Below are 27,244 nucleotides of genomic sequence, written 5' to 3' on the forward strand. Positions count from 1 at the left end.
AAATGTAAGTTTGTTAACAACCAATCGCGCGTCATTGTTAAACGAACGACCCTTCAAAGTTCCGGCTGAGCGCAAATCATTTTTATATATAAAACCCATGGGGAGTCTGTCCATCAGTCCCAATATCCGCAAATTTCGAGAAATGAAAAAAAAGGCGGCCAGCCCCGAAATCTAACTTGCACTCTTTGCGCAGCAACCGCCGCCTTGAATTTCTTGGCCATGGGGGACTTTTGTGAAAAGTTTCTTTTCTCAAAAGTTTCCTCCACTCTTCTCTATTCCTACATTTCAGGTAACCGTTCAAACCACCAGAGCTACTCATGGTCTGTGCCAACGACATCCAATTGGCACAACGAAACTCGATATGGTTCCAATTTAACGTTGCAGCCAAAACTGGTTTCGCAATCGGAATATTTCTTAACACCGCCATAGTGAGTTATATTCCGCGTGGTTTTGTATTGTACTCATAATAATTTTTGGCTTCAGTTCTTCTATCGCCTTTTCAAGAAAAATTCCCATTTTTCTACTTCAATGAATGCACTGCTTGTATGCAACGTGTTGAGTTCAAACTTTCACTCCATCATCTATGGCTATATTCAGGTGAGTCTTTCCGCTGAACTAAAAAGGTGATTATAAAATTTTGGGCTTCTAATTTACACCTTTAATTTCTAGAAAATATGCAGTGTAAATATGCAGTGTCACAAAGTGTAAATCATAGTTCATAATTTTTGAGCACTTTTCTAGTTGATAATTTATTATCATAATCAAGGATTTGTCTGTTGTTCATTCATGATGTTTATTTCAGAATTGTTTGAAAAAATATCCAACATTCGATTGGTTGAAAAATGAGACCCAAAACAAATTTTATATCAAATTCTTGAGGTTTGTTGCATAATGCTCAGTTGCATAATGTTTGAAATAATAATTTTATGTTTCAGATCGGCATCAAATTCCACGAGCTCACCAATTGTCACTCCGCAATAAAAAGAAGATAAATTAAGTCTGAATAAACTCCCTTTTTCTTTTCATAATTGATTTACATTTTGAATAAAATTTAATAATGAGTAATCTCGGTTTTGGGCGTATTTTGACGACTATTGTCTCGTTTTGTTGTGTATGTAAATCTTTTCCTAGGGATATTTTAGGATGAGAAACCCGATTCCGTTATCAATTTTAACCAGAAAAGGTCCGCTGAGTCAATAAACTCAATTTCAGGGGTGGCCTTATACTTGTGTAACGCACTGTAGTCACTTGTCATCAGAATCTCTCTGAAATGTATATAAAGACGTTAGAATGAAATCATCACTTCACACGTGCAGCTGTTGCTCTACAAGTTTTCACCAACAATAATTGAAATAGTATTCAAAATAGGAATGAATGAATGAAAGTGAATAAACTATCTGGTATTTTCTTTTTTTAACCGCTTTTTTGTTCCGTTTTGTTCCGTTCAAATCATTTTTCAATCTCCACATAGTATCCCAGAATTCCTGGCGGCACTCGTCAGAAGGTTGTTTTGTCGAAGAATTAGTCTAATTCCATTTGAATTTTTTATCTCATTGGATTCGCCTCCTCGTGCAGTGTCCATTTTCGCTGAAAGTGGAAGATGTTCTGTTCATTATCAGGGTTTTCTTCATTTAACAACCCTGTTTAAAACTATTCTCTGTCGTGAAGACTTTGAATTTTTCGAAAGAGATTATGTAGAGGTTTCTTATGAATCCTGCTTCCAATCTTCTCATTATACAACATATAATTGATTCCATCCTGAAAGCTCCCAATCTCGTAAACGTGCACCGAGTAATACAAAAGTGTGAATCATTGCAAACATGTTTTGCTGTTTTTGTTTACGTTCAACTTGTTAAACGCTCTTTGATGTTTGAATTATGACAAAAAATCAAAAAACAAAAATATAGCAAGAGATGTGGAGACTTAGACTAGCTGAGAAATTTATTGAAGCTCCGCCCATTCAAAAACAGTATAAAACAGTAACATTCAAGAGTACTATTCATTTCATATTCGATTGCTTACCGGAACAGCGGTCCCCCTCGTCTTCTTCATGCTTTTTTTCGAGTTCTAATACTATTATTTTTGGGATATCCGTGTGGGATACTCTTTTTTATGAGCCAAGGTGAGACTGACAACTTATTACAAATTTTCATTTCTGTGAGAACTTTGATTGTCTAGTTAGAGGAGACCTCTCAATGATCCAATTGTCCCACAATATATAAAACCCAAATTGCGTCAAAGGCGAGCCAGCAAATAACATTAAACGTTTCCAGGAAAGGTCCAATCTTGCCGTCATCACCTGCAACGTCCCGTGTCTGTGTGGATATCCGGCATGTAAAGGATCAGAGGCATACGAGGATTTGGTGAACAAGACACGGACTGATGATCCTGATATCGGAAGGTTTACTCAGAAAAATAACAAGTCAGTTAACATTTTAGAAATTTCCAGAAGTTGATTGAAATCACGGCAAGTCGGGATCTCTACTCTGCAAGGACGGGCGACTCGAGATTAGCTCGGAGCAATGCATCAGAATTTTTAAAAGTTTTTTAAAGTCACTTGGCATGAAATAAATTAGTTTATAAATTTCATCACACTTTTTTTTTGTTCTCGGGTTTCAATATCTGTCTATGAGTCAGTTCTATTTCTGTTGTGTTTTTTGATCTTTCGATTTCAGGAAAACAGAGGAAAACAGAAAAAAAAGAAGAGAGGAAAATGTGAGTCACTCGTTATCTACCAGCGCGCAAAACAAATACGCTGTTCGATTGGGAAATCAAGGAAGCTAGAAGGGAGAAGAATGCGATACTTTTTTCTGGTGATATCGTTTTTCGCTTTCTCCGCCATCTGACACGTTCATTTACTCGGCAGTCGTGTGGCAACTTTAGGGCGGAAGTTGAAGTCGATTCGGCTTTAGATCGGATCTTGCTCACCTTCTGGCCGGAAGTTTAACGATTTCAGACTTTAGGTCGGATCTTGGTCACCTTCTGGTCAGAAGTTAAGAGAATGTCGGCTTTAGCTCGGACATCGGTCTGCTTCTGATCACAAGTTTCAAGATGACTGTCCGCTGCACAGAAGTTGATCGGACCTTGGTAGGATTTTAAGAGCGCCGCCTCTCAACGCGTGCTTTTTGATTTTTTCAATCATTTTTACGCGTTTTATTTATTCGTTTTTGAGTCAGTTTTGCTTATTTGTATCAATTCTTACATTATTTTTCATTCAGATTACGAAATTTCGTGGAAAAAAAAAATTTCGTTAGTGGAGGTGCTCGAGTTCAGTGGAAAAGTTATTGTAAGTGGCTCATGATATCAAACAGCAAAGGAGCTATTTTCTAAACAATAACTTATTTTATTTGAAAAATGAAGGAACCAGCAGAAATGGTAAAACTCGGGATGGTTACAGAGCAACTTTGAAGACAAAAAGGGATTTGAGATCATATATTTGATTTACCATTGCGATGGGTGCCATCCTCGGCTACCACCACGACTTCTTGCACCTCCTCGGAACCCATCATTGCTCCCCGGAGCAGGTGAAGTGTTACGGTTCCAGCCGCTTTCTGCACCACCGCAACCAGAGTTGTTAAATTCATAATGTAACTCTACAGAACGGGGAGGAGTATGAGGACGATTTTGAGCATTTGGGCGTCTTCCGGGTGTGTGATCGCGAGATGAGAACATCTGACCTCCGGGAGCTGAAATTTTTGTACTTTCGACTGAATTAGTTAAACATGCACACCATTTGCTTGTAGCGAACAAAACAATTTCGGATGAAAAATTTTCGCGGATAATTTTTGAAAAAACCGTTCGAAAAATTCTGCGAATTTCTCCCGTCATTTTCAAAAATTAAGTAACGAAAATCGTGATTATATGATTTTTTTGAAATTTATTCTAATTTTGTACTCAAAAACCGGCTTTTAGAGTCTTTCCTCAAAATACTTGCAGTTTTTACTCAAATTCGAGATGTTTCTCTCCGAAAAACACATTTTTTTTGCAGACAGTTTTCTTGAACATTTTTTCTCAAATTATTTGGTTTTTCGCACAGCTCTGGTAGCAAACAAAGCGGGTTAAGACAAAAAACGGAAATAGAAAAGTTTTCAACCTGTCCTTGCCGTAAAATTACCTGGAGAGTAGTTTTGTTGTGATCCTGGAATGTTTTGATAGGATGATTCGGCTTGGGGAGATGAATCTGAAAATTAGTCGACGTTAGGCATGTGTTGTGTAGGAACAACCTACTATTTGACGAAGTTGCTCTTCGATCTGAATAGGAATTGTTTGAACGATTTTGCTGCGAAGTGGTCGGCATTTGAGTTATCTACAAGTCAACATGACAATTTTTAAAAATAAGGAATTTTTTTATACCGCATTGTCTGTGAGCAAACTATCTCTTATTGGACCAGCTTGCGACATGAAATCTTCAGAAGATATATCTCGAAGAAGTCGACGAAGTTCCGCATCACTTGCATTCATAACGCCAAGCGTCTCTGGATTTTCACAAGATCTTACGAGAAGCGCTTCAATGCATGGGCGAAGACCAACGAGAGCAGCAGCAGTTGGAACATCCATTCGTATTGTTATCCTGAAAAATTGTAAGACTTAAAAAAAACTTTAAAAAGAAACAAACATGTCGTCCACTCGAACAAGTCCTTCTCCAATACACTCAATTTTGCGACTGCCGAATACGAGGAGTTGAATTGCAGAGATTACAGACATTCCTTGACAAGATATACATCTAGTACGAATTTTTTCGGTGAACACCAGAAGGGGACTGGGTAATTCCATTTCTTGTCTATTATCGATAGGAACAAGTACAGAGTTTTTATTGATAAGAGCGGTTGACTGTTCTATAGTCAACACTTTCCGTTTTCCTGTGTAGTAAGCGACGTTTGGGTAGAGAGCCATCACAAGTAGAGATCGCATCAAATTGAGTTCACGATCGGGACGATTCACGTTAACTTCTACATCGAAAATAATATCTCCTGGGAAGGAACAGTGATTGCGAAGGACATCCACCAATTGTTTTCTTGCTCCTCTTAAATATTTTGTTTAAAGGTGGACTAAGGTCAACTCTGCTATTTTCATAGAATAATGTGCACCTGTGATTTCATTTTCACATTGAAAGATTTTTTTAATTCGGTCTGAAATCCGCTGAGAGCGATTGCCGGTGAGTTTGGGCGTTTTGCTGGCCGTAGGAACTTGACTTTGGCCGTATGTTCATTTCCGTGAGATCATTTTAATAACAAAATTTTTTTAAAAGTTGTTTCAATTCCCGTAGAGAACGAGCGGTGAATCAGTCTGGGCATTTCTGTGTCCGTGTAACATTCTAGAAATTTCATCTCGAAATTGTTACTTTTTCAGGTTTTCGCAAATTTTTATCAATTTTTGTCGTTTACTATCAAATTCAATGCAAGAAAACAACAAAAATGACCGAAAATAGCGACAAATTTTGAAAAAAATCAAAATGGGCGAAGTCATCGGCGATAGCTCTCAGCGGGTTCCAGACCGAATTTTAAAATTCTTTTGATATGAAAATAAACTCACAGACACACATACATTATTCTGTGAAGAAATCTGAGTTGACTTTGGTACACCTTTAATAAAACAAATTGTGATAAATTTACTTACTCAGTCATTTTCAGAACGGGATTGCTCACTGAAACACGCTCACAGAATTTCTGTTCAACTGAATTTCCCTTTTGACAAGCTTCACGATAACTTTGGAAGACGGAAACCAGTGCAACGTGATCCGAAAACTTATTCCCAGTGAATTTTCTCTGAGCCTCACTCAACCGCGAATGGTGTTTCTCACGTGGAACAAATGGAGTTGGGAACGACATCGCCGCTGCCACGTCACACATCACCGAGCCAGCACCAAGAGCAGTTCCGAGAATGAGAATTTTGGCAATAACCGGTTCGATTGGCATCCGAGCAAGCATTTTTCCAAGACTGGTCAATTCCAAATTACGATCGAGAGCTCCCATTGCTTGCAAGACAGCTTCACTTTCAACAACCATATCATATGGAGGTGGCTGGAGAGCTTTTCCAAGAAAATTTCCAACAGATCCCAGACGGAGTAATTTAATAGTCAGAGCGATTTGATGGAGAGGGATACGAAGCATTTCAGCAGTTCCATGCTCATCGAGAGATTCGAATCTCATTTTACTGCACAAATGGAATGCAAATCCAGCACGAACACGTCCAGCACGACCTCTTCTTTGAATTACATTAGTCTTTGAGGCCCATACAGTTGCAAAATGAACCATGTTGTTGTTTGAAGTATACATTCTTTCTTTGGCCCTGAAAACAAAATATGAGAATAGAAAACTTTTGTGACTCTTACTTGCAAGAATCAATGACATAAACAACGTCATCAATAGTAATACTGGACTCCGCGATATTAGTCGAAATGATAATCTTTCGCTTGTCTGGATAATGATTAAACACTTTTCTTTGCTCCTGACTTGTCAACTGCGAATGTAATGGCAACACTTCAAAATTCGAAGTCTGACCTGAAATATAAATTTTAAATCATTAAAAAAAAAACAATTTATCACGTACCGAGCTTTTGATGCTCCAAAAGACGATTACAGAGTGTCATGATCTCTGCCCAGCCAGGAAGAAAGATAAGAACAGCTCCATCAAATCCACGTTCAGCAATATCTACTAGAAGGGCTTCGATGACTCCATATGGAATATCGTTCTCCGAAATACGAGACATGGCAACTTTCAGTGTTTCGTCTAATGACGGATCAGTCAAAAGATTCATATTTCTGCTCTTATCATCAACTTCCTCGTCTCCTTCGTCGTCTTCCGGGGGAGCTACGACCTTCTTCTTTTTATTTTCTTCTGGCTCATCAGGCATGTAGCGAAGCATCGCAATAACATCTTCCAAATAAAAATCTGAATAACTAGGAGCTGAATAATTGAAAAGAGAAATGAAATAAACCTTGAACAGGAAATGTTCTTCCATGCATTGTGATCACTGGAGTTGGTCCAATTTCTGGAGATGATCCGAAGAATTCGGTGAACAACTCCGTGTCAATTGTTGCTGACATCAAAACGACGCGAAGGTCTTTGAATTGGGTAATCATATCACGAAGAACAATAAGTACGAAATCAGTCTGTAAATCATTCAACTCATCGTAACATTTTACTTACTAGAGAAGGTCATGGAGTCAGTATGACACCTATATCATTGGACAACAAAGAAAAACCAGATTCCGAATATGTATTCAGTTTAGCCCTCGATTCTTGGTATTTAAAAAATAAAAGGTCAATGTTCAGCAAAAACGATAGATTAAAAAATTTTGCAATATTCAAATCTTGGTAACTTTCTGGAAACATAACCAATGTCAGTTTTTTTGGACATTCAAACATTCGGACACACTGACAGACAGGTAGATACATAATTTGTGTTTTTTGATTCAGTCTTAGGCTCGAAAGTTTATTTTTCTAAACGAAATTTTTTTAACAAAAAATTTCCCTTTTTTTCAAATGTTTTCAATTCTCTGGGAACTTAACCAAATCTTGAAGGAGCGATATAATTTTAAAGATCTTGACTTGTTTTTTTCATATAAACTATTTTATAAGATACTTGGAGCCTTAGGCCTAAAAAGATAATGGCGTTTTTCAGAACTTTAACCACGTTTTTCTCGAATACCAAACGTCGAGGGCAAAAAGCTGACTATGTATTTCGAATCCGCGTTTTCTCAGCTTCCCAATCATATAAGTCCCGTTACATATCTCCAAACTGACCCTAGCTAGATATTCTTACATTAATGTCTCTCTCATGAATCTCGTCAATGATAACGTGTGAAATTCCACGAAGTCCGTTTTCCATCATTCTCAGCAACACTCCAACAGTACAAAACATGATGGAGCCATATGGACGCGGAGTGGCATTGTCAAATCGAACATTATAACCACATGTTTCCCCAATATCTTCTCCTCTTTCGTTGGCAACACGTTCAGCAAGAGATATGGCAGATATACGACGAGGTTGTGAGACTACTGCATTGAAATGAGCTGCTTGCTTCTTGTCAATGAAACTTTCGAGTAGGAACTGAGCAACTTGAGTACTTTTTCCACATCCTGTCTCTCCTTTGATCAAAGTCACTCGGTTATTAGCAACAGTCTGCACGATCTCATCACGGAATTGTGCAACAGGAAGATCTCGACGTTGAGCGTTGATTGTGTCCAGTGGTCCTCTTAGTTTGGCTTCTTCTTTTTTATTAATACACTCACTTATTTCTTCCATCGTCATCTGAAAATTGTTTTAAATTTCATCTATTCTTTGCAGAAGAATAGAACTTACACAGGCTAATGGCGATTCCTCAAGATTCGATGCTCTCCATGGATTCCAATTTTGACGTGGTGGAGACCAAGAGATGATTGAGGCAGGACGATCTTCAGAAATTGGAAACTGTGCGAGTTTGATGTCAGTAAGAAGTGACGTAGGAGTTTCTGCTGACGACGTTGTTTCATCAATGTCTGGTAACTCAATGCCACAGGATTTCACGTAATTCACAACACGCTTTGACAGAACTTCTGGGAGATGAACGTTGATGTTCGGAAGCTAAATGTGGTTTTTTAAAATGAAACCCTTTATGATATTGACCAGGGTTGCCGCGGAAATGTTTTATTTTCAGATTTTCGGTTTTATTTTCGGACGACGAAAAAACTTTTTTTGGGTCAAACTATTTTGGCGGCAACCCTGATACTGACAAATCAACCTTACCTTGCTGACTTTCTTTTTCTTTGTAGGTCCATTGAACGCTTGCATTACGTTCAGATGGAACATTTGACGCACCATATGCATTGCGCATTCGGATTCTGCAACTTTCTTGGTCGATCCAGAGCCCTTTCCTATGAGTGCTGAAAAAATCGTTATACAGTTGCAAGCTCTATAATAACACAACTCACTTTTCTTAAGTTGAGGCACATAAAGCTGAGCAGTCGTTTCCATCGTTCTGAAATACTATTCGTTAGCAGTTTTTTTTTCTTCATGAAAACTAACCTGACAGTATTCGCTTCCTTCATTGTACTTGTGAAAACAACTTGCGGTATTCGCATTTTCTGTGTGTACTCGTTTAAAGCTTTTTTGGAATTCTCCATTGTCCAGCCTCCATGAATACTTGATTTATGATCGACAGTTTCAGAATCGGCGATTTCATCTACTTTTTTGGTGACATACTCTTCATGAGTGACTTCATCTTTTTGGTATGCGTTACTCCATGGGTATCTTGGTTTCTTCGGTTGAGTGTCTTTCGATTCATGTGTATTGTGAGAGGGTGTACTCATTCCATTCTCCCCTCCACAGAAGATCGTATCGGACTCCGAAGAGCTAGCATCTTGACGAGTTGGTGATTTAAGGCTCGAAAAGATCAAACTTGGAATTTCACTTCGCATCATCTTTCCGTCTCGAATCAAGAACTGACAAAAGTCGATAGCAGCATTGGTTCCAGCATCCTATAATTTAGAAAATCTGATTAGAAACGTGACAACCAAATTCACCTTTTTGGTTGAAGAGCTTCCAGATGCGACATAGTTGAGACTAGGAACGTTGATTTCACAAGTGAATCTTTGTGGAGCGTTTTTTTCATCCCTCGTATCGTACACAGGCTTGCCGTAGTTATGTCGACCAAGCCATCCATATAGAAATGCTTTAATATCTTGGGACATCTGAAAGTGATTTTAAAAACATTGAAGGTGGACAGTAAACTTTGATTTTTTCATAGAATAATGTTTGTGTACTTGTGAGTTTATTTTCATAGTCTGGGCATTTCTGTGGCCGTGGAACATTCTAGAAACTTTTTCGAAAATATTGTTTTTTCAGGGTTTCGTAGTTTCTTTCTACCATTTTTGTAGTCTTTGGTCGTTTTCTATCAAATTGAAAGAAAGCAGAAAAATGAGCGAATATAGCGACAAACAATGAAAAAAATTAACAAATAGAATTTCTAGGCCACTGAAAACTGAAATTGAACTCACAGACACACGAACATTATTCTATGAAAAAATCAGAGTTGATCTTAGTCTACCTAAAATTTCTTTTAACTGGGTCGATTTGACCACAAAAATATGAGAGAACAAAACTCAAAGGAATATATATTACTACAAAATTAAAAAAAAACTATTTATTCGACAACATAGATAGAAAATCAGTTTAATCGGTGAGCTTTCCATCTTTTTCCATTTCGATTTCATCGGAGAACTCGGCAGAAACCAGCAACAGGCAAGTAGCATTGACGCATCAGGCTTGTATTTCTTCAGTTGTCCTCTTCAATTATCGATTTTCTTCTGATTCACATCATTCATCTGATTTCCAATTCACACTGCGTTTCAGGCGACCTGAAAACAAGTGCACTGCCCACGGATAGTTTTATCTTAAACGGAACAACATATGAGGAAAAATTTACTTGAGTAGTGAGCAGCTTTGTCGAGAAAACCGAAAAAAAGACAACATTCCAACAACAATCCAAAATCCGCTTGCCGATGTGTTCCCTGCAGATACAGCGCCATCGTTTCAACCTGAAAATCGAAAATTGATTTAATATTACATTAGTTTCAAGTCTTCACATCATGAACAGTGGCGCATATTCTCCAGTGTTTCAGACGCCCAAAAGTAGGACTGGCGTACCTTTGTCTGTCAAACTCTCCGACGAAAACGCGTTAAAGGCGCGCCAGATTTAGAAAGTAGATACTTCTGTCTGGCGCAGCATTGGCGCTTTATAATCAAATTCTGGGGAAATTCGCGTCAAAACCGCGTAAAATAGAGTTTTAAAGCGATTTTTTGAACTTTACAATGGATATTTTTCAAAAAATTGATTTATTTGAAACTAAACTTACCAAATTTACACTAATCACTAGCATCAATATCATCCAACTCCTACTCGTTTTCCGTCTCCTAATCCTTACATCCTCTTCCACCGATTGATTGGTACTTTGCTTCTCGCTTTTGCTCTTTGTCATTCCGTTGTAAACTCCACGCATTCTGAAGCTCATTGTGAGCTTTTTGCAAGCTCTGTCTCCATTTTGAGTCGAAACCACTCTTGCCACTCGGCATCTCTTGATTAAATCACGTCCCGTCGGACTCCGATCTTGTCTCTTCCTTTCCCCGGGTTTTTCAACTCTCGAAAATCTACTGAACGTCGCCTTTGTTCGTCGTGAATCCCGTTACACTAATCGGCAGCTTCTCTCCGTTCTCCATCACATCTATCAGCTTGAGATCCTTTTGAAGCAACTCCTTCTCATTGTCTTTCGAATTTCGGTCACGTCGTCAGCCACGTCTTCCTATATCCGTCACAACGAAATTGTCGGTGAGACAGTCGTACAGATCGCGGACTATGTCTCGTTTTTTTCGATGACTTGTAACACCGGCGCTTTTTCTGGAAAGAGATGGGGATGTAGTGAGAACCGAGCAAAAAGAGAGAGCAGGAGCAGGCTCTCCGCTTTTTGTTTTTTCCAGAAGTCACACCATCTTATTGATTTTCTCAATATTTTCTGAAACAAAACAAGAATTCTATGAATTCGGGATAGAAAACTCACTACATCCTCGGCGAAAGTTCTGAAGAAATCACATCTCCAAAGCGACAAATTCCAGATGATTTCTCATTGAATTCGCAACTATCAGTCTTACAAGGACCGATCTCATCCAACTCCTCGTCATATCCTTTACCCATCTATTGTCTTCGCTTCTTGCTCACGTTCTTCGTCATTATAATCAACTCGCTATCCATACTCTCTCCCTGCTCCAACTCTCCGTCCACCGTCTGACAGATTCTTATTTAAGTCTCATTATTCGCGAGGTACAGTGAACTCCACGCATTGTGTTCGTGAGATTTTCGCAAGTTCTCTTTCTCCTTTTTGAGTCGAAGCCTGATATTTCCCTCGGCATATCTCAATTCAATCACGTTTTCTGCCATCGGGCTCCTATCTCGTCTCGCCTTTTCCTCCTTTCTCCGTAACATTTCGAAGAGGTGGTCCAGCGTTGACTTTGGTTTTATATTAACTGGTCGAAAGCGTGGGCGTCGTGATGGGCGTGTCTGAAATGCAATTTTCTGTTTTCACCTGCTCCGAAACGGTTATTTTAGGATCCTCAAGCCTGCCAATAGATTTTATACTAATTTTCGGCATTTATCAGTTAGAAACCAACTCACTTCTCAATCTGAAGGCCTTCCCTTCTATTTTTCAATGCTGATTAATCGACAGGCGATATAGAGCTTCATGACATAAATCTTCAAACGGCGATCGGCGGTCTAAAATCAATAATTTTCTCATTTCTGCATTTTTTCAATGATAGGAACTCACTATCCAACAAAAATCCATTTTCATACATTTATCAGCAGACTGTTCTCGTTTTCATCCACACTTAGTTCAGCTTTTTCGGCCAAATTACCTGAAAATGGTTCATCAAACTGACCAATAGCTTTTTTACTGATTTCTGGCACAAATCAGCTGGAAATTTACTCACTTTTTAATCTAAAAATTTTAGATATTATTTACAGTGTTATTCGACCACCAAGCAGTGTGGATCAGAAGTTTCAGGCGGCGACCGGGGATCTAAAATCAATAAATTCATCATTTACGAATTTTTTCGATGAAATCCACTTACAGTCCACAATAAAACCTCTTGCACACGTTCAGCATCAGATTGACAATCTTTTCAATTACATATCGGTTTGCGTTTCTCACCAAATCATCTGAAGAATTGATTTTTTTAGTGAATTCTAATTAAAAAAAGTCTTACCACCCGATTGTCAGCCAATTTTTATACAAAGTATTCATCTGATGGTTGTAATATCTGAAATACATTTTGATAAATATATTTATTTGTTTTTATCGGCAGAAAAAATGAGAGATTTCGAAGAAAAATGCCAGAAAACGAGGAGAAAAAATTGATAAATGCAAGCGAGAGAAAGAGGAAGATGAGGAGAGACGAGAGAAAACGAGACATAAAAGTGCAATTGCGCGTCATGGTGTACGCATCCATTTTCTTATTTCAAAAACGAATGAGTCATTAGATAAGCCAAGCAATCGTTCTGGGAATCTTGACAACGGAATATGGGATTGTAAGCTCGTTAGCATTCTATTATTGAAATAATTGGGAAAAAAATGAAGTGACTGTTGAATTCATTAGGAAATTTAGGATAATTACATTCATACACGATAAAATAAGGACAAAACAATGGGAACATAGTGTCAAATCACAAGTTCGTCAAGAAAAGTGAAAGGAAATATAGAAATGAACTGTTTCCAATACATCACTGATTGATAATCCAAAGTTCCAGAAATATAAACAGAAAGAAGACGCTTTTTGACTAAAAACTGTGAAAATCTAGCGTTCGTGAAAAACTAACGTCCAGAAAATCCGAAAATTAGATAATATTACACGTAATCAGTGAGTACACCTTTGGAAAGCTTTATGTAGAAGATTTTCACCAAAAAATGTAAGAGTTTCACCGAATCTTATCGAAACAAGCTCCTTTCAAAAATTATCTAACTAAAATCCGTGAAAACATTGATTTTCAATGAGAAATAAACAAGAATTTGTATACTTCGAAGTAAAGTAGTCCAAGATACGGCCATGACAATTGTTTTCCTGTAAAAAAACAAAAACAGTTTTTGGAATGACTTTTTCAAATTTTACGTTTTTCTCAAAGAATTCATTACGAACAACAGATTTTTTAATTGAAAATTTTAAAAATCCGCACAAGCAGTATTAAAACTGTTTCAAACAGGATTCTGGAGAGGTTTTTCAAAAAATGTTCTTCTTGAACTGCTTATATTCAAAAAGCATAAGTTTTCTCACGGAATTCATCACGAATTACCAATTTTGTTGCTGGAAACTGTGAAAATCAACATCCGCATACGGAAACTGTGTACGAGATAGTGTTCAGTAGAGATTTTTGTCAAATGTTTTTGCTTCAGCTTGTTTCGAACGCTTTCGTGAGTTTTCGCTCATGAATTTCATACAAATCTCTCTATCACTGCTGAAAACATCTGAAATGCATAAATGATTCTTCATTCTTGTCGAATTTAACTTAACTATGAAGATGGAGCTCTAATTTTGATCTGTTTGATCCATTGAAAATTTACTCTGTGGGAAAATTTGTTTTACTACGACACACTCTCAAAAGATATCTGCAACTGAAAAAACATAAAATATGATATTATGCCGGTACTGTAGTTTGAAACTTGTTTCAAAATTTTATTTCCGATATCATTCATATGTACAGTACCGCTCAAAAGTATATTAAGTTCTGCCTTTTTCAGTTGAAAACGCCCAACTTTGAGAGTGTGTCATGATAAAACTGACGGTCCCACAAAATAACATTTCACGAGATCGAACAGACCAAAAATAGAACTCCATTTTTGTAGTTGACAACTTCTTTGTACTACCACTTTCTAGTAAGTTACGTATCGACAAAGTAATTTCTCCCTCAAATCGACCCATTAGTGCGATTTTTGAGCTGTCCTCTTAAAATGACCATAACTCTCTAGGGAGTGTCCGTACAAAAACGTTGTCAACTACGATAATGGAGTTCTACTTCTGATCTGTACGATCTACTTGATGGGCCAATCAGTACTACCATGACAAACTCTCAAAGTTGGACCTTTACAACTGAAAAAATCAAAACTTAATAAACTTTTGAGCGGTACTGTATAAAAGACAAGTGGGCGTTGTCGGAAGAGCAATCCGCGACGGTTTTGGACGGAGAAGAGAAACTGAATCAGTGGGCAAAACCGATTGGAGCAAAACCGATTGAAGGTTTTGAAAAAGATCAAGTGTTCAACAACAAAAAAGTAATAAAATATCGAGAAAAGTCACAATGGAACACATAAAATTAAAAATAATAAATGGGAAAATATCGGGGAAATAAAACTTTTGACACTGATGTTTGAGTATAAAAGGGTGCTTCGTTTCACCTCTACTTTAAACTTTTCCGTCTTCAACCAATTCCACTGCAGAATAGCCTACAGAGTGAACTTCTCGTTCAATCAAAAACTTGATAAGTAAGTGGATTTGGTGTAACTTAGTAACTGTCAAATATTCAGAACACCCAAACTTCGTGAGCTGAAACATGAAGGAGGAGGTGATGGTACACCACTCCACTTTGAAATCTTCAATTTTGTTTAATTTTTTGTCGTCTGTTTCTTAATGAATAAAATAATGCAATATCTTCATCTTTTTCCAAATATACAAATTATCAACAGACTGACAAACAAAAAGACCCGAAGTTCTTATCAGGCGCACCATTGACATGTTTTAAATTTGAGTTGAAAGCGCTAAAGGTGCGCCAGACTGTTGCAAGCAACCTGTGGGAATGCAAGATTCTGGTACCAGTCGTTTTTGGCAGCGGAAATCGCATTTTAATCTATTTTGGACAAGTTTTCTAATTTTTGAACGATTTCGTTAGAGTCGATTTTGACCTTTTTTTCATTTATAACTCAAAAATGTGGATTTTTAAAACAATTCTGATCATTTTAAACTTACAGTTTGGTAAGAAGCGGCTGCTCGACAACCTGCCGATACAGTTCTTTTATTCTAGTTCTCTGTTTAAACGCCTTCTTTTCCATTTTGAATTGTTCCTCCTCCGCAGATTTCTGCATGTGCTCCCTTTCGATTCTCTCTTTCTGCTCTTAAAACATTTGTTCTTCAGCAAGACGGCCTCTAACCGTTTCATCTCTTCAATTCTTTCCCGTTCCATCTGTTCCCTACGTATCCGATTTTCATCGGCAATCCATTTTTCTCCAGAATCCTCAACATTTTTGCTTCGTCCGCTCGTTTCTGCACCTCTTCTTGCTCCAATTTCTTGGCTCGGGTATACTACTGATGCTCCGTGCGGTATATTTTGTCATCAACACGACTTCATTCTCCAGAAGTTCCAGATTGTTGTGAGAATCAACTTCGAGGTCGTTCGTCGATCTCTGAATAATCGATGGCAACTTATTCATGAATAAATCGTTATTCTCCTTATCATCTGGACGGAATTATCTGTTCGAGTAATAATATCGTCGGCTGTGGTATTATTCAGTGCATTACAGATTGAGGCGATCACTTTATTACTACAATTATGAAGGATTCCACCGTCACGTTCAATCTCGAATACGTGGGGAATCGTCGAGTCGAACATACTTTCATACGGGAATGGAATCTTATCGAGGACTGAAAATTGAAGAAAATCAGTAGGTTACACCGGATTTTTGCTTTTATTCTGGAATTTCTCTTCCAGAAATGCAGGTTTTCGATTGAAAATGGTCCGGTTTCAAAAAGTTTGATAAGAATTGCTATTTTTACTTCTATTTGCCACGGGAATGGATACATGTCGAGAGTTAGACAGGATCAAACTTCACAACTGATTGATTTTCTTAGTTTTACTTTAGTTACTCTCATAGTCTTACAATACTAATATTTTCCCTGACCCCTATTAATATTATTTTAACTTTAACCGTTAGAGTAAATAGCAGATGTCTTTATCCAACGTCAACATGTCAACTAATTCACACATTGTCTCTCTCGGTGTATTGTTTTTTTTTCACATATGATCATCTGCCTCCTAATCTCGTTGAGAAATCGGTTATAACGCTTGACTTTGTTAGAAACTTGGATCTCACGTCACTCGATAAGATTTTCATTTGAATATTTTCCCAAGACAACATAAAATAAATAGACATTTGCCTATTGTCTCATTACTGTTAACACAAGCCACCTGCTCACTTATCTCCATGAGAAATCTCTTTTTATGACCTATTCTAATAGACCACCAGATGGCTGCTGTCTACTTGACTTCGCCCACAGGCTTCCGGCCGCCTCACCTCATCTTCTTGGGGCAGTCGCCCACCATCTCTTCGTACTGGATGGTGACTCTTCCATCTTCTCTTTTTTGGCGATCTTTGATATATCCCTTAGAATTTATCTCGTTTTTATATATCCTTTTTACTCAATAAGTTCACAAATTAGTGTTTTCTTTTTCAGTACTACAGTAAAGCTGAGAAGCAGGAAACCAAACGTCTTGATGGATGAGGGATGGTCGACAGGCAAGGTTCACAGGGAAGCAATGGAATGAGAAGAATCAAACGACTATCGCATTGATAGACGTGAGTTATAACAACTAGAATCAAGATACTTCATCTTTCCTCACTTTGACTTCCCCCACCATTCTTATCTGTGTCGGTTCCGGATAGACTCGTCGATCAGAGGATGTAGTAGTCTATAATACCCGGGCTGAAGTTTTCTTCAGTAGACGCGGGTTTGAATCCTCCCGGGTTAGAAATCAACAAAATTTTAATTCAAATTCCTAAAAAATAGGATTTTTTTAAATCTAGAAATCAACGAAATTATAATTGAAATTCCTAAAAAAAAACAGGACTTTTTTAAATCTAGAAATCAATAAAATTATGATTGAAATTACTAAAAACTGGGTACTTTTTATGAAATTAACTTCCCCCACCATTCTTATCTGTGTCGGTACCGGATAGACTCGTCGATCAGAGGATGTAGTAGTCTATAATACCCGGGCTGAAGTTTTCTTCAGTAGACGCGGGTTTGAATCCTCCCGGGTTAGAAATCAACGAAGTTATAATTGAAATTCCTAAAAAACAGGATTTTTTTAAATCTAGAAATCAACGAAATTATAATTGAAGTTCCTAAAAAACAGGACTTTTTTAAATCTAGAAATCAATAAAATTATGATTGAAATTACTAAAAACTGGGTACTTTTTATGAAATTAACTTCCCCCACCATTCTTATCTGTGTCGGTACCGGATAGACTCGTCGATCAGAGGATGTAGTAGTCTATAATACCCGGGCTGAAGTTTTTTTCAGTAGACGCGGGTTTGAATCCTCCCGGGTTAGAAATCAACAAAATTTTAATTCGAATTCCTAAAAAACAGGATTTTTTTAAATCTAGAAATCAACGAAATTATAATTGAAATTCCTAAAAAAAAACAGGACTTTTTTAAATCTAGAAATCAATAAAATTATGATTGAAATTACTAAAAACTGGGTACTTTTTATGAAATTAACTTCCCCCACCATTCTTATCTGTGTCGGTACCGGATAGACTCGTCGATCAGAGGATGTAGTAGTCTATAATACCCGGGCTGAAGTTTTCCTCAGTAGACGCGGGTTTGAATCCTCCCGGGTTAGAAATCAACAAAATTTTAATTCAAATTCCTAAAAAATAGGATTTTTTTAAATCTAGAAATCAACGAAATTATAATTGAAATTCCTAAAAAAAACAGGACTTTTTTAAATCTAGAAATCAATAAAATTATGATTGAAATTACTAAAAACTGGGTACTTTTTATGAAATTAACTTCCCCCACCATTCTTATCTGTGTCGGTACCGGATAGACTCGTCGATCAGAGGATGTAGTAGTCTATAATACCCGGGCTGAAGTTTTCTTCAGTAGACGCGGGTTTGAATCCTCCCGGGTTAGAAATCAACAAAATTTTAATTCAAATTCCTAAAAAACAGGATTTTTTTAAATCTAGAAATCAACGAAATTATAATTGAAATTCCTAAAAAAAAACAGGACTTTTTTAAATCTAGAAATCAATAAAATTATGATTGAAATTACTAAAAACTGGGTACTTTTTATGAAATTAACTTCCCCCACCATTCTTATCTGTGTCGGTACCGGATAGACTCGTCGATCAGAGGATGTAGTAGTCTATAATACCCGGGCTGAAGTTTTCTTCAGTAGACGCGGGTTTGAATCCTCCCGGGTTAGAAATCAACGAAATTATAATTGAAATTCCTAAAAAACAGGATTTTTTTAAATCTAGAAATCAACGAAATTATAATTGAAGTTCCTAAAAAACAGGACTTTTTTAAATCTAGAAATCAATAAAATTATGATTGAAATTACTAAAAACTGGGTACTTTTTATGAATTTAACTTCCCCCACCATTCTTATCTGTGTCGGTACCGGATAGACTCGTCGATCAGAGGATGTAGTAGTCTATAATACCCGGGCTGAAGTTTTCTTCAGTAGACGCGGGTTTGAATCCTCCCGGGTTAGAAATCAACAAAATTTTAATTCAAATTCCTAAAAAACAGGATTTTTTTAAATCTAGAAATCAACGAAATTATAATTGAAATTCCTAAAAAAAACAGGACTTTTTTAAATCTAGAAATCAATAAAATTATGATTGAAATTACTAAAAACTGGGTACTTTTTATGAAATTAACTTCCCCCACCATTCTTATCTGTGTCGGTACCGGATAGACTCGTCGATCAGAGGATGTAGTAGTCTATAATACCCGGGCTGAAGTTTTCTTCAGTAGACGCGGGTTTGAATCCTCCCGGGTTAGAAATCAACAAAATTTTAATTCAAATTCCTAAAAAACAGGATTTTTTTAAATCTAGAAATCAACGAAATTATAATTGAAATTCCTAAAAAACAGGACTTTTTTAAATCTAGAAATCAATAAAATTATGATTGAAATTACTAAAAACTGGGTACTTTTTATGAAATTAACTTCCCCCACCATTCTTATCTGTGTCGGTACCGGATAGACTCGTCGATCAGAGGATGTAGTAGTCTATAATACCCGGGCTGAAGTTTTCTTCAGTAGACGCGGGTTTGAATCCTCCCGGGTTAGAAGTCAACAAAATTATAATTGAAATTCCTAAAAAACAGGATTTTTTTAAATCTAGAAATCAACGAAATTATAATTGAAATTCCTAAAAAAAAACAGGACTTCTTTAAATCTAGAAATCAATAAAATTATGATTGAAATTACTAAAAACTGGGTACTTTTTATGAAATTAACTTCCCCCACCATTCTTATCTGTGTCGGTACCGGATAGACTCGTCGATCAGAGGATGTAGTAGTCTATAATACCCGGGCTGAAGTTTTCTTCAGTAGACGCGGGTTTGAATCCTCCCGGGTTAGAAATCAACAAAATTTTAATTCAAATTCCTAAAAAACAGGATTTTTTTAAATCTAGAAATCAACGAAATTATAATTGAAATTCCTAAAAAACAGGACTTTTTTAAATCTAGAAATCAATAAAATTATGATTGAAATTACTAAAAACTGGGTACTTTTTATGAAATTAACTTCCCCCACCATTCTTATCTGTGTCGGTACCGGATAGACTCGTCGATCAGAGGATGTAGTAGTCTATAATACCCGGGCTGAAGTTTTCTTCAGTAGACGCGGGTTTGAATCCTCCCGGGTTAGAAATCAACGAAATTATAATTGAAATTCCTAAAAAACAGGATTTTTTTAAATCTAGAAATCAACGAAATTATAATTGAAATTCCTAAAAAAAAACAGGACTTTTTTAAATCTAGAAATCAATAAAATTATGATTGAAATTACTAAAAACTGGGTACTTTTTATGAAATTAACTTCCCCCACCATTCTTATCTGTGTCGGTACCGGATAGACTCGTCGATCAGAGGATGTAGTAGTCTATAATACCCGGGCTGAAGTTTTCTTCAGTAGACGCGGGTTTGAATCCTCCCGGGTTAGAAATCAACAAAATTTTAATTCAAATTCCTAAAAAACAGGATTTTTTTAAATCTAGAAATCAACGAAATTATAATTGAAATTCCTAAAAAACAGGACTTTTTTAAATCTAGAAATCAATAAAATTATGATTGAAATTACTAAAAACTGGGTACTTTTTATGAAATTAACTTCCCCCACCATTCTTATCTGTGTCGGTACCGGATAGACTCGTCGATCAGAGGATGTAGTAGTCTATAATACCCGGGCTGAAGTTTTCTTCAGTAGACGCGGGTTTGAATCCTCCCGGGTTAGAAATCAACAAAATTTTAATTCAAATTCCTAAAAAACAGGATTTTTTTAAATCTAGAAATCAACGAAATTATAATTGAAATTCCTAAAAAACAGGATTTTTTTAAATCTAGAAATCAACGAAATTATAATTGAAATTCCTAAAAAACAGGACTTTTTTAAATCTAGAAATCAATAAAATTATGATTGAAATTACTAAAAACTGGGTACTTTTTATGAAATTAACTTCCCCCACCATTCTTATCTGTGTCGGTACCGGATAGACTCGTCGATCAGAGGATGTAGTAGTCTATAATACCCGGGCTGAAGTTTTCTTCAGTAGACGCGGGTTTGAATCCTCCCGGGTTAGAAGTCAACAAAATTATAATTGAAATTCCTAAAAAACAGGATTTTTTTAAATCTAGAAATCAACGAAATTATAATTGAAATTCCTAAAAAAAAACAGGACTTTTTTAAATCTAGAAATCAATAAAATTATGATTGAAATTACTAAAAACTGGGTACTTTTTATGAAATTAACTTCCCCCACCATTCTTATCTGTGTCGGTACCGGATAGACTCGTCGATCAGAGGATGTAGTAGTCTATAATACCCGGGCTGAAGTTTTCTTCAGTAGACGCGGGTTTGAATCCTCCCGGGTTAGAAATCAACAAAATTTTAATTCAAATTCCTAAAAAACAGGATTTTTTTAAATCTAGAAATCAACGAAATTATAATTGAAATTCCTAAAAAACAGGACTTTTTTAAATCTAGAAATCAATAAAATTATGATTGAAATTACTAAAAACTGGGTACTTTTTATGAAATTAACTTCCCCCACCATTCTTATCTGTGTCGGTACCGGATAGACTCGTCGATCAGAGGATGTAGTAGTCTATAATACCCGGGCTGAAGTTTTCTTCAGTAGACGCGGGTTTGAATCCTCCCGGGTTAGAAATCAACGAAATTATAATTGAAATTCCTAAAAAACAGGATTTTTTTAAATCTAGAAATCAACGAAATTATAATTGAAATTCCTAAAAAAAAAACAGGACTTTTTTAAATCTAGAAATCAATAAAATTATGATTGAAATTACTAAAAACTGGGTACTTTTTATGAAATTAACTTCCCCCACCATTCTTATCTGTGTCGGTACCGGATAGACTCGTCGATCAGAGGATGTAGTAGTCTATAATACCCGGGCTGAAGTTTTCTTCAGTAGACGCGGGTTTGAATCCTCCCGGGTTAGAAATCAACAAAATTTTAATTCAAATTCCTAAAAAACAGGATTTTTTTAAATCTAGAAATCAACGAAATTATAATTGAAATTCCTAAAAAACAGGATTTTTTTAAATCTAGAAATCAACGAAATTATAATTGAAATTCCTAAAAAAAAAACAGGACTTTTTTAAATCTAGAAATCAATAAAATTATGATTGAAATTACTAAAAACTGGGTACTTTTTATGAAATTAACTTCCCCCACCATTCTTATCTGTGTCGGTACCGGATAGACTCGTCGATCAGAGGATGTAGTAGTCTATAATACCCGGGCTGAAGTTTTCTTCAGTAGACGCGGGTTTGAATCCTCCCGGGTTAGAAATCAACGAAATTATAATTGAAATTCCTAAAAAACAGGATTTTTTTAAATCTAGAAATCAACGAAATTATAATTGAAATTCCTAAAAAAAAACAGGACTTTTTTAAATCTAGAAATCAATAAAATTATGATTGAAATTACTAAAAACTGGGTACTTTTTATGAAATTAACTTCCCCCACCATTCTTATCTGTGTCGGTACCGGATAGACTCGTCGATCAGAGGATGTAGTAGTCTATAATACCCGGGCTGAAGTTTTCTTCAGTAGACGCGGGTTTGAATCCTCCCGGGTTAGAAATCAACGAAATTATAATTGAAATTCCTAAAAAACAGGATTTTTTTAAATCTAGAAATCAACGAAATTATAATTGAAATTCCTAAAAAAAAACAGGACTTTTTTAAATCTAGAAATCAATAAAATTATGATTGAAATTACTAAAAACTGGGTACTTTTTATGAAATTAACTTCCCCCACCATTCTTATCTGTGTCGGTACCGGATAGACTCGTCGATCAGAGGATGTAGTAGTCTATAATACCCGGGCTGAAGTTTTCTTCAGTAGACGCGGGTTTGAATCCTCCCGGGTTAGAAATCAACGAAATTATAATTGAAATTCCTAAAAAACAGGATTTTTTTAAATCTAGAAATCAACGAAATTATAATTGAAATTCCTAAAAAAAAACAGGACTTTTTTAAATCTAGAAATCAATAAAATTATGATTGAAATTACTAAAAACTGGGTACTTTTTATGAAATTAACTTCCCCCACCATTCTTATCTGTGTCGGTACCGGATAGACTCGTCGATCAGAGGATGTAGTAGTCTATAATACCCGGGCTGAAGTTTTCTTCAGTAGACGCGGGTTTGAATCCTCCCGGGTTAGAAATCAACGAAATTATAATTGAAATTCCTAAAAAACAGGATTTTTTTAAATCTAGAAATCAACGAAATTATAATTGAAATTCCTAAAAAAAAACAGGACTTTTTTAAATCTAGAAATCAATAAAATTATGATTGAAATTACTAAAAACTGGGTACTTTTTATGAAATTAACTTCCCCCACCATTCTTATCTGTGTCGGTACCGGATAGACTCGTCGATCAGAGGATGTAGTAGTCTATAATACCCGGGCTGAAGTTTTCTTCAGTAGACGCGGGTTTGAATCCTCCCGGGTTAGAAATCAACGAAATTATAATTGAAATTCCTAAAAAACAGGATTTTTTTAAATCTAGAAATCAACGAAATTATAATTGAAATTCCTAAAAAAAAAACAGGACTTTTTTAAATCTAGAAATCAATAAAATTATGATTGAAATTACTAAAAACTGGGTACTTTTTATGAAATTAACTTCCCCCACCATTCTTATCTGTGTCGGTACCGGATAGACTCGTCGATCAGAGGATGTAGTAGTCTATAATACCCGGGCTGAAGTTTTCTTCAGTAGACGCGGGTTTGAATCCTCCCGGGTTAGAAATCAACAAAATTTTAATTCAAATTCCTAAAAAACAGGATTTTTTTAAATCTAGAAATCAACGAAATTATAATTGAAATTCCTAAAAAACAGGACTTTTTTAAATCTAGAAATCAATAAAATTATGATTGAAATTACTAAAAACTGGGTACTTTTTATGAAATTAACTTCCCCCACCATTCTTATCTGTGTCGGTACCGGATAGACTCGTCGATCAGAGGATGTAGTAGTCTATAATACCCGGGCTGAAGTTTTCTTCAGTAGACGCGGGTTTCAATCCTCCCGGGTTAGAAATCAACGAAATTATAATTGAAATTCCTAAAAAACAGGATTTTTTTAAATCTAGAAATCAACGAAATTATAATTGAAATTCCTAAAAAAAACAGGACTTTTTTAAATCTAGAAATCAATAAAATTATGATTGAAATTACTAAAAACTGGGTACTTTTTATGAAATTAACTTCCCCCACCATTCTTATCTGTGTCGGTACCGGATAGACTCGTCGATCAGAGGATGTAGTAGTCTATAATACCCGGGCTGAAGTTTTCTTCAGTAGACGCGGGTTTGAATCCTCCCGGGTTAGAAATCAACGAAATTATAATTGAAATTCCTAAAAAACAGGATTTTTTTAAATCTAGAAATCAACGAAATTATAATTGAAATTCCTAAAAAACAGGACTTTTTTAAATCTAGAAATCAATAAAATTATGATTGAAATTACTAAAAACTGGGTACTTTTTATGAAATTAACTTCCCCCACCATTCTTATCTGTGTCGGTACCGGATAGACTCGTCGATCAGAGGATGTAGTAGTCTATAATACCCGGGCTGAAGTTTTCTTCAGTAGACGCGGGTTTGAATCCTCCCGGGTTAGAAATCAACAAAATTTTAATTCAAATTCCTAAAAAACAGGATTTTTTTAAATCTAGAAATCAACGAAATTATAATTGAAATTCCTAAAAAACAGGACTTTTTTAAATCTAGAAATCAACAAAATTTTAATTCAAATTCCTAAAAAACAGGATTTTTTTAAATCTAGAAATCAACGAAATTATAATTGAAATTCCTAAAAAACAGGATTTTTTTAAATCTAGAAATCAATAAAATTATGATTGAAATTACTAAAAACTGGGTACTTTTTATGAAATTAACTTCCCCCACCATTCTTATCTGTGTCGGTACCGGATAGACTCGTCGATCAGAGGATGTAGTAGTCTATAATACCCGGGCTGAAGTTTTCTTCAGTAGACGCAGGTTTGAATCCTCCCGGGTTAGAAATCATCAAAATTTTAATTCAAATTCCTAAAAAACATGATTTTTTTAAATCTAGAAATCAACGAAATTATAATTGAAATTCCTAAAAAACAGGACTTTTTTAAATCTAGAAATCAATAAAATTATGATTGAAATTACTAAAAACTGGGTACTTTTTATGAAATTAACTTCCCCCACCATTCTTATCTGTGTCGGTACCGGATAGACTCGTCGATCAGAGGATGTAGTAGTCTATAATACCCGGGCTGAAGTTTTCTTCAGTAGACGCAGGTTTGAATCCTCCCGGGTTAGAAATCATCAAAATTTTAATTCAAATTCCTAAAAAACAGGATTTTTTTAAATCTAGAAATCAACGAAATTATAATTGAAATTCCTAAAAAACAGGACTTTTTTAAATCTAGAAATCAATAAAATTATGATTGAAATTACTAAAAACTGGGTACTTTTTATGAAATTAACTTCCCCCACCATTCTTATCTGTGTCGGTACCGGATAGACTCGTCGATCAGAGGATGTAGTAGTCTATAATACCCGGGCTGAAGTTTTCTTCAGTAGACGCAGGTTTGAATCCTCCCGGGTTAGAAATCAACAAAATTTTAATTCAAATTCCTAAAAACAGGACTTTTATAAATCTAGAAATCAACAGAATTATAATTGAAATTACTAAAAAAACACGACTTTTTTAAATCTAGAAATCAACAAAATTATAATTAAAATTCCTAAAAACTGGGTGCTTTTTATGAAATTAACTTCCCCCACCATTCTTATCTGTGTCGGTACCGGATAGACTCGTCGATCAGAGGATGTAGTAGTCTATAATACCCGGGCTGAAGTTTTCTTCAGTAGACGCAGGTTAGAATCCTCCCGGGTTAGAAATCAACAAAATTATAATTGAAATTCCTGAAAAACAGGACTTTTTTAAATCTAGAAATCAACAAAATTATAATTAAAATTCCTAAAAACTGGGTGCTTTTTATGAAATTAACTTCCCCCACCATTCTTATCTGTGTCGGTACCGGATAGACTCGTCGATCAGAGGATGTAGTAGTCTATAATACCCGGGCTGAAGTTTTCTTCAGTAGACGCGGGTTTGAATCCTCCCGGGTTAGAAATCAACAAAATTTTAATTGAAATTCCTAAAAACGGGATAATTTCTTTTGATCATGAAACCAACAAAATTATAATCGGAAATCCAAAAAACGGATTTTATTTTCTATTGATTTTCCCCACCATTCTTACGGTAGGTAAACAGGTATACGGTATACAGCTGCACAGATAAGGAACTTACGTACCTGGGAATTATGAACAGGTATATGATGAATTACAGTAGGCCTTGCAGGCCTTTTTTAAAAAGTTATAGGTACATAGGTGTACCAAGTGTCGTCACTTTTAGGTTGTTAAATTCTACTTGGGAGGGTGGGTGTAAAGTTTTCATTGCATTCTACTGACATCGTCTAGTCCTATTTCTCCGTGCATGATCAAAAGATCCGAAACTTCTATTTTCACAATCTCTAAGAAAGTCAATTCAAAAATAGCAACAAAAATAACATCAGTGAGGATTCGAACCATAACCCTAACTATTCTCACCACCGCCCTCTACCACTGCACCACCGACGTACAGAGAAACGCAAACAAAGTGAGCATAGGAAAGACGGGCGCGCGTGGCCGATCATCGCAACTGTACAACAACGAATACAGTGACGAAATGGCCTGTATATTCAAAAGAATGTCAGTGGAGATTCAGGTTTCTCCACAGAACCGTCAGGTTTGAATATTTTTGATAGGACTTTTTGGTGTCATTAGATCTTGAAAAGTTTAGACCGGTGTCGAAAATTGAGAGCGAATCAGTAAATCCAGTTCCCAGGACAGCAAATGGTGAGATCAAATTGTGACAAAGATCGAAAACATCTGAGAAGCGATCAGATGAAGATGGATGAGCATCATTGCTTCGAAATGATGTTTGAGAAAGGGCAGATAAACGGCCGCCCATTGAAGAATCAATTCGTTGGAGCTGTTCAATTTCTTGGAAATGATAAACTCTTGATCAGACCAATCCACAATTATTTGTTCGAATAATGGCAACCGATGGACGTGGCTCAACTGATAGCTTTCTGTGGGGTGATGCAAACTCATCAGTCGCTGACCGCAG

General features: G+C 36.0%; 1 protein-coding gene and 1 pseudogene across 2 annotated transcripts; one reads left to right on the plus strand and one right to left on the minus strand.

Annotated features, from left to right (window-relative positions):
• Positions 1–317: 317 nt before the first annotated feature.
• Positions 318–981, plus strand: GCK72_022420 (uncharacterized protein; the record flags this gene model as incomplete). Its single annotated transcript, XM_053734813.1, has 4 exons — positions 318–428; positions 484–597; positions 803–879; positions 936–981. 4 exons carry the CDS (start codon positions 318–320, stop codon positions 979–981), a joined length of 348 nt encoding a protein of 115 aa, XP_053578379.1.
• A 2,460-nt stretch (positions 982–3,441) lies between these two features.
• On the minus strand, positions 3,442–11,669 carry GCK72_022421 (annotated as a pseudogene). Its single transcript has 17 exons — positions 11,536–11,669; positions 10,837–10,981; positions 9,505–9,672; positions 9,008–9,459; positions 8,914–8,960; positions 8,729–8,865; positions 8,306–8,566; positions 7,766–8,254; positions 6,938–7,112; positions 6,550–6,891; positions 6,332–6,500; positions 5,617–6,288; positions 4,616–5,023; positions 4,354–4,570; positions 4,228–4,306; positions 4,115–4,180; positions 3,442–3,686 (listed from the first exon to the last, which is right to left on the minus strand). Coding segments are annotated over exons 1-17 (4,206 nt in total).
• Between the last annotated feature and the right edge of the window lie 15,575 nt (positions 11,670–27,244).

Source organism: Caenorhabditis remanei, chromosome X, assembly GCF_010183535.1.
Source record: "Caenorhabditis remanei strain PX506 chromosome X, whole genome shotgun sequence".
Classification (NCBI taxonomy): Eukaryota; Metazoa; Nematoda; class Chromadorea; order Rhabditida; family Rhabditidae; genus Caenorhabditis; species Caenorhabditis remanei.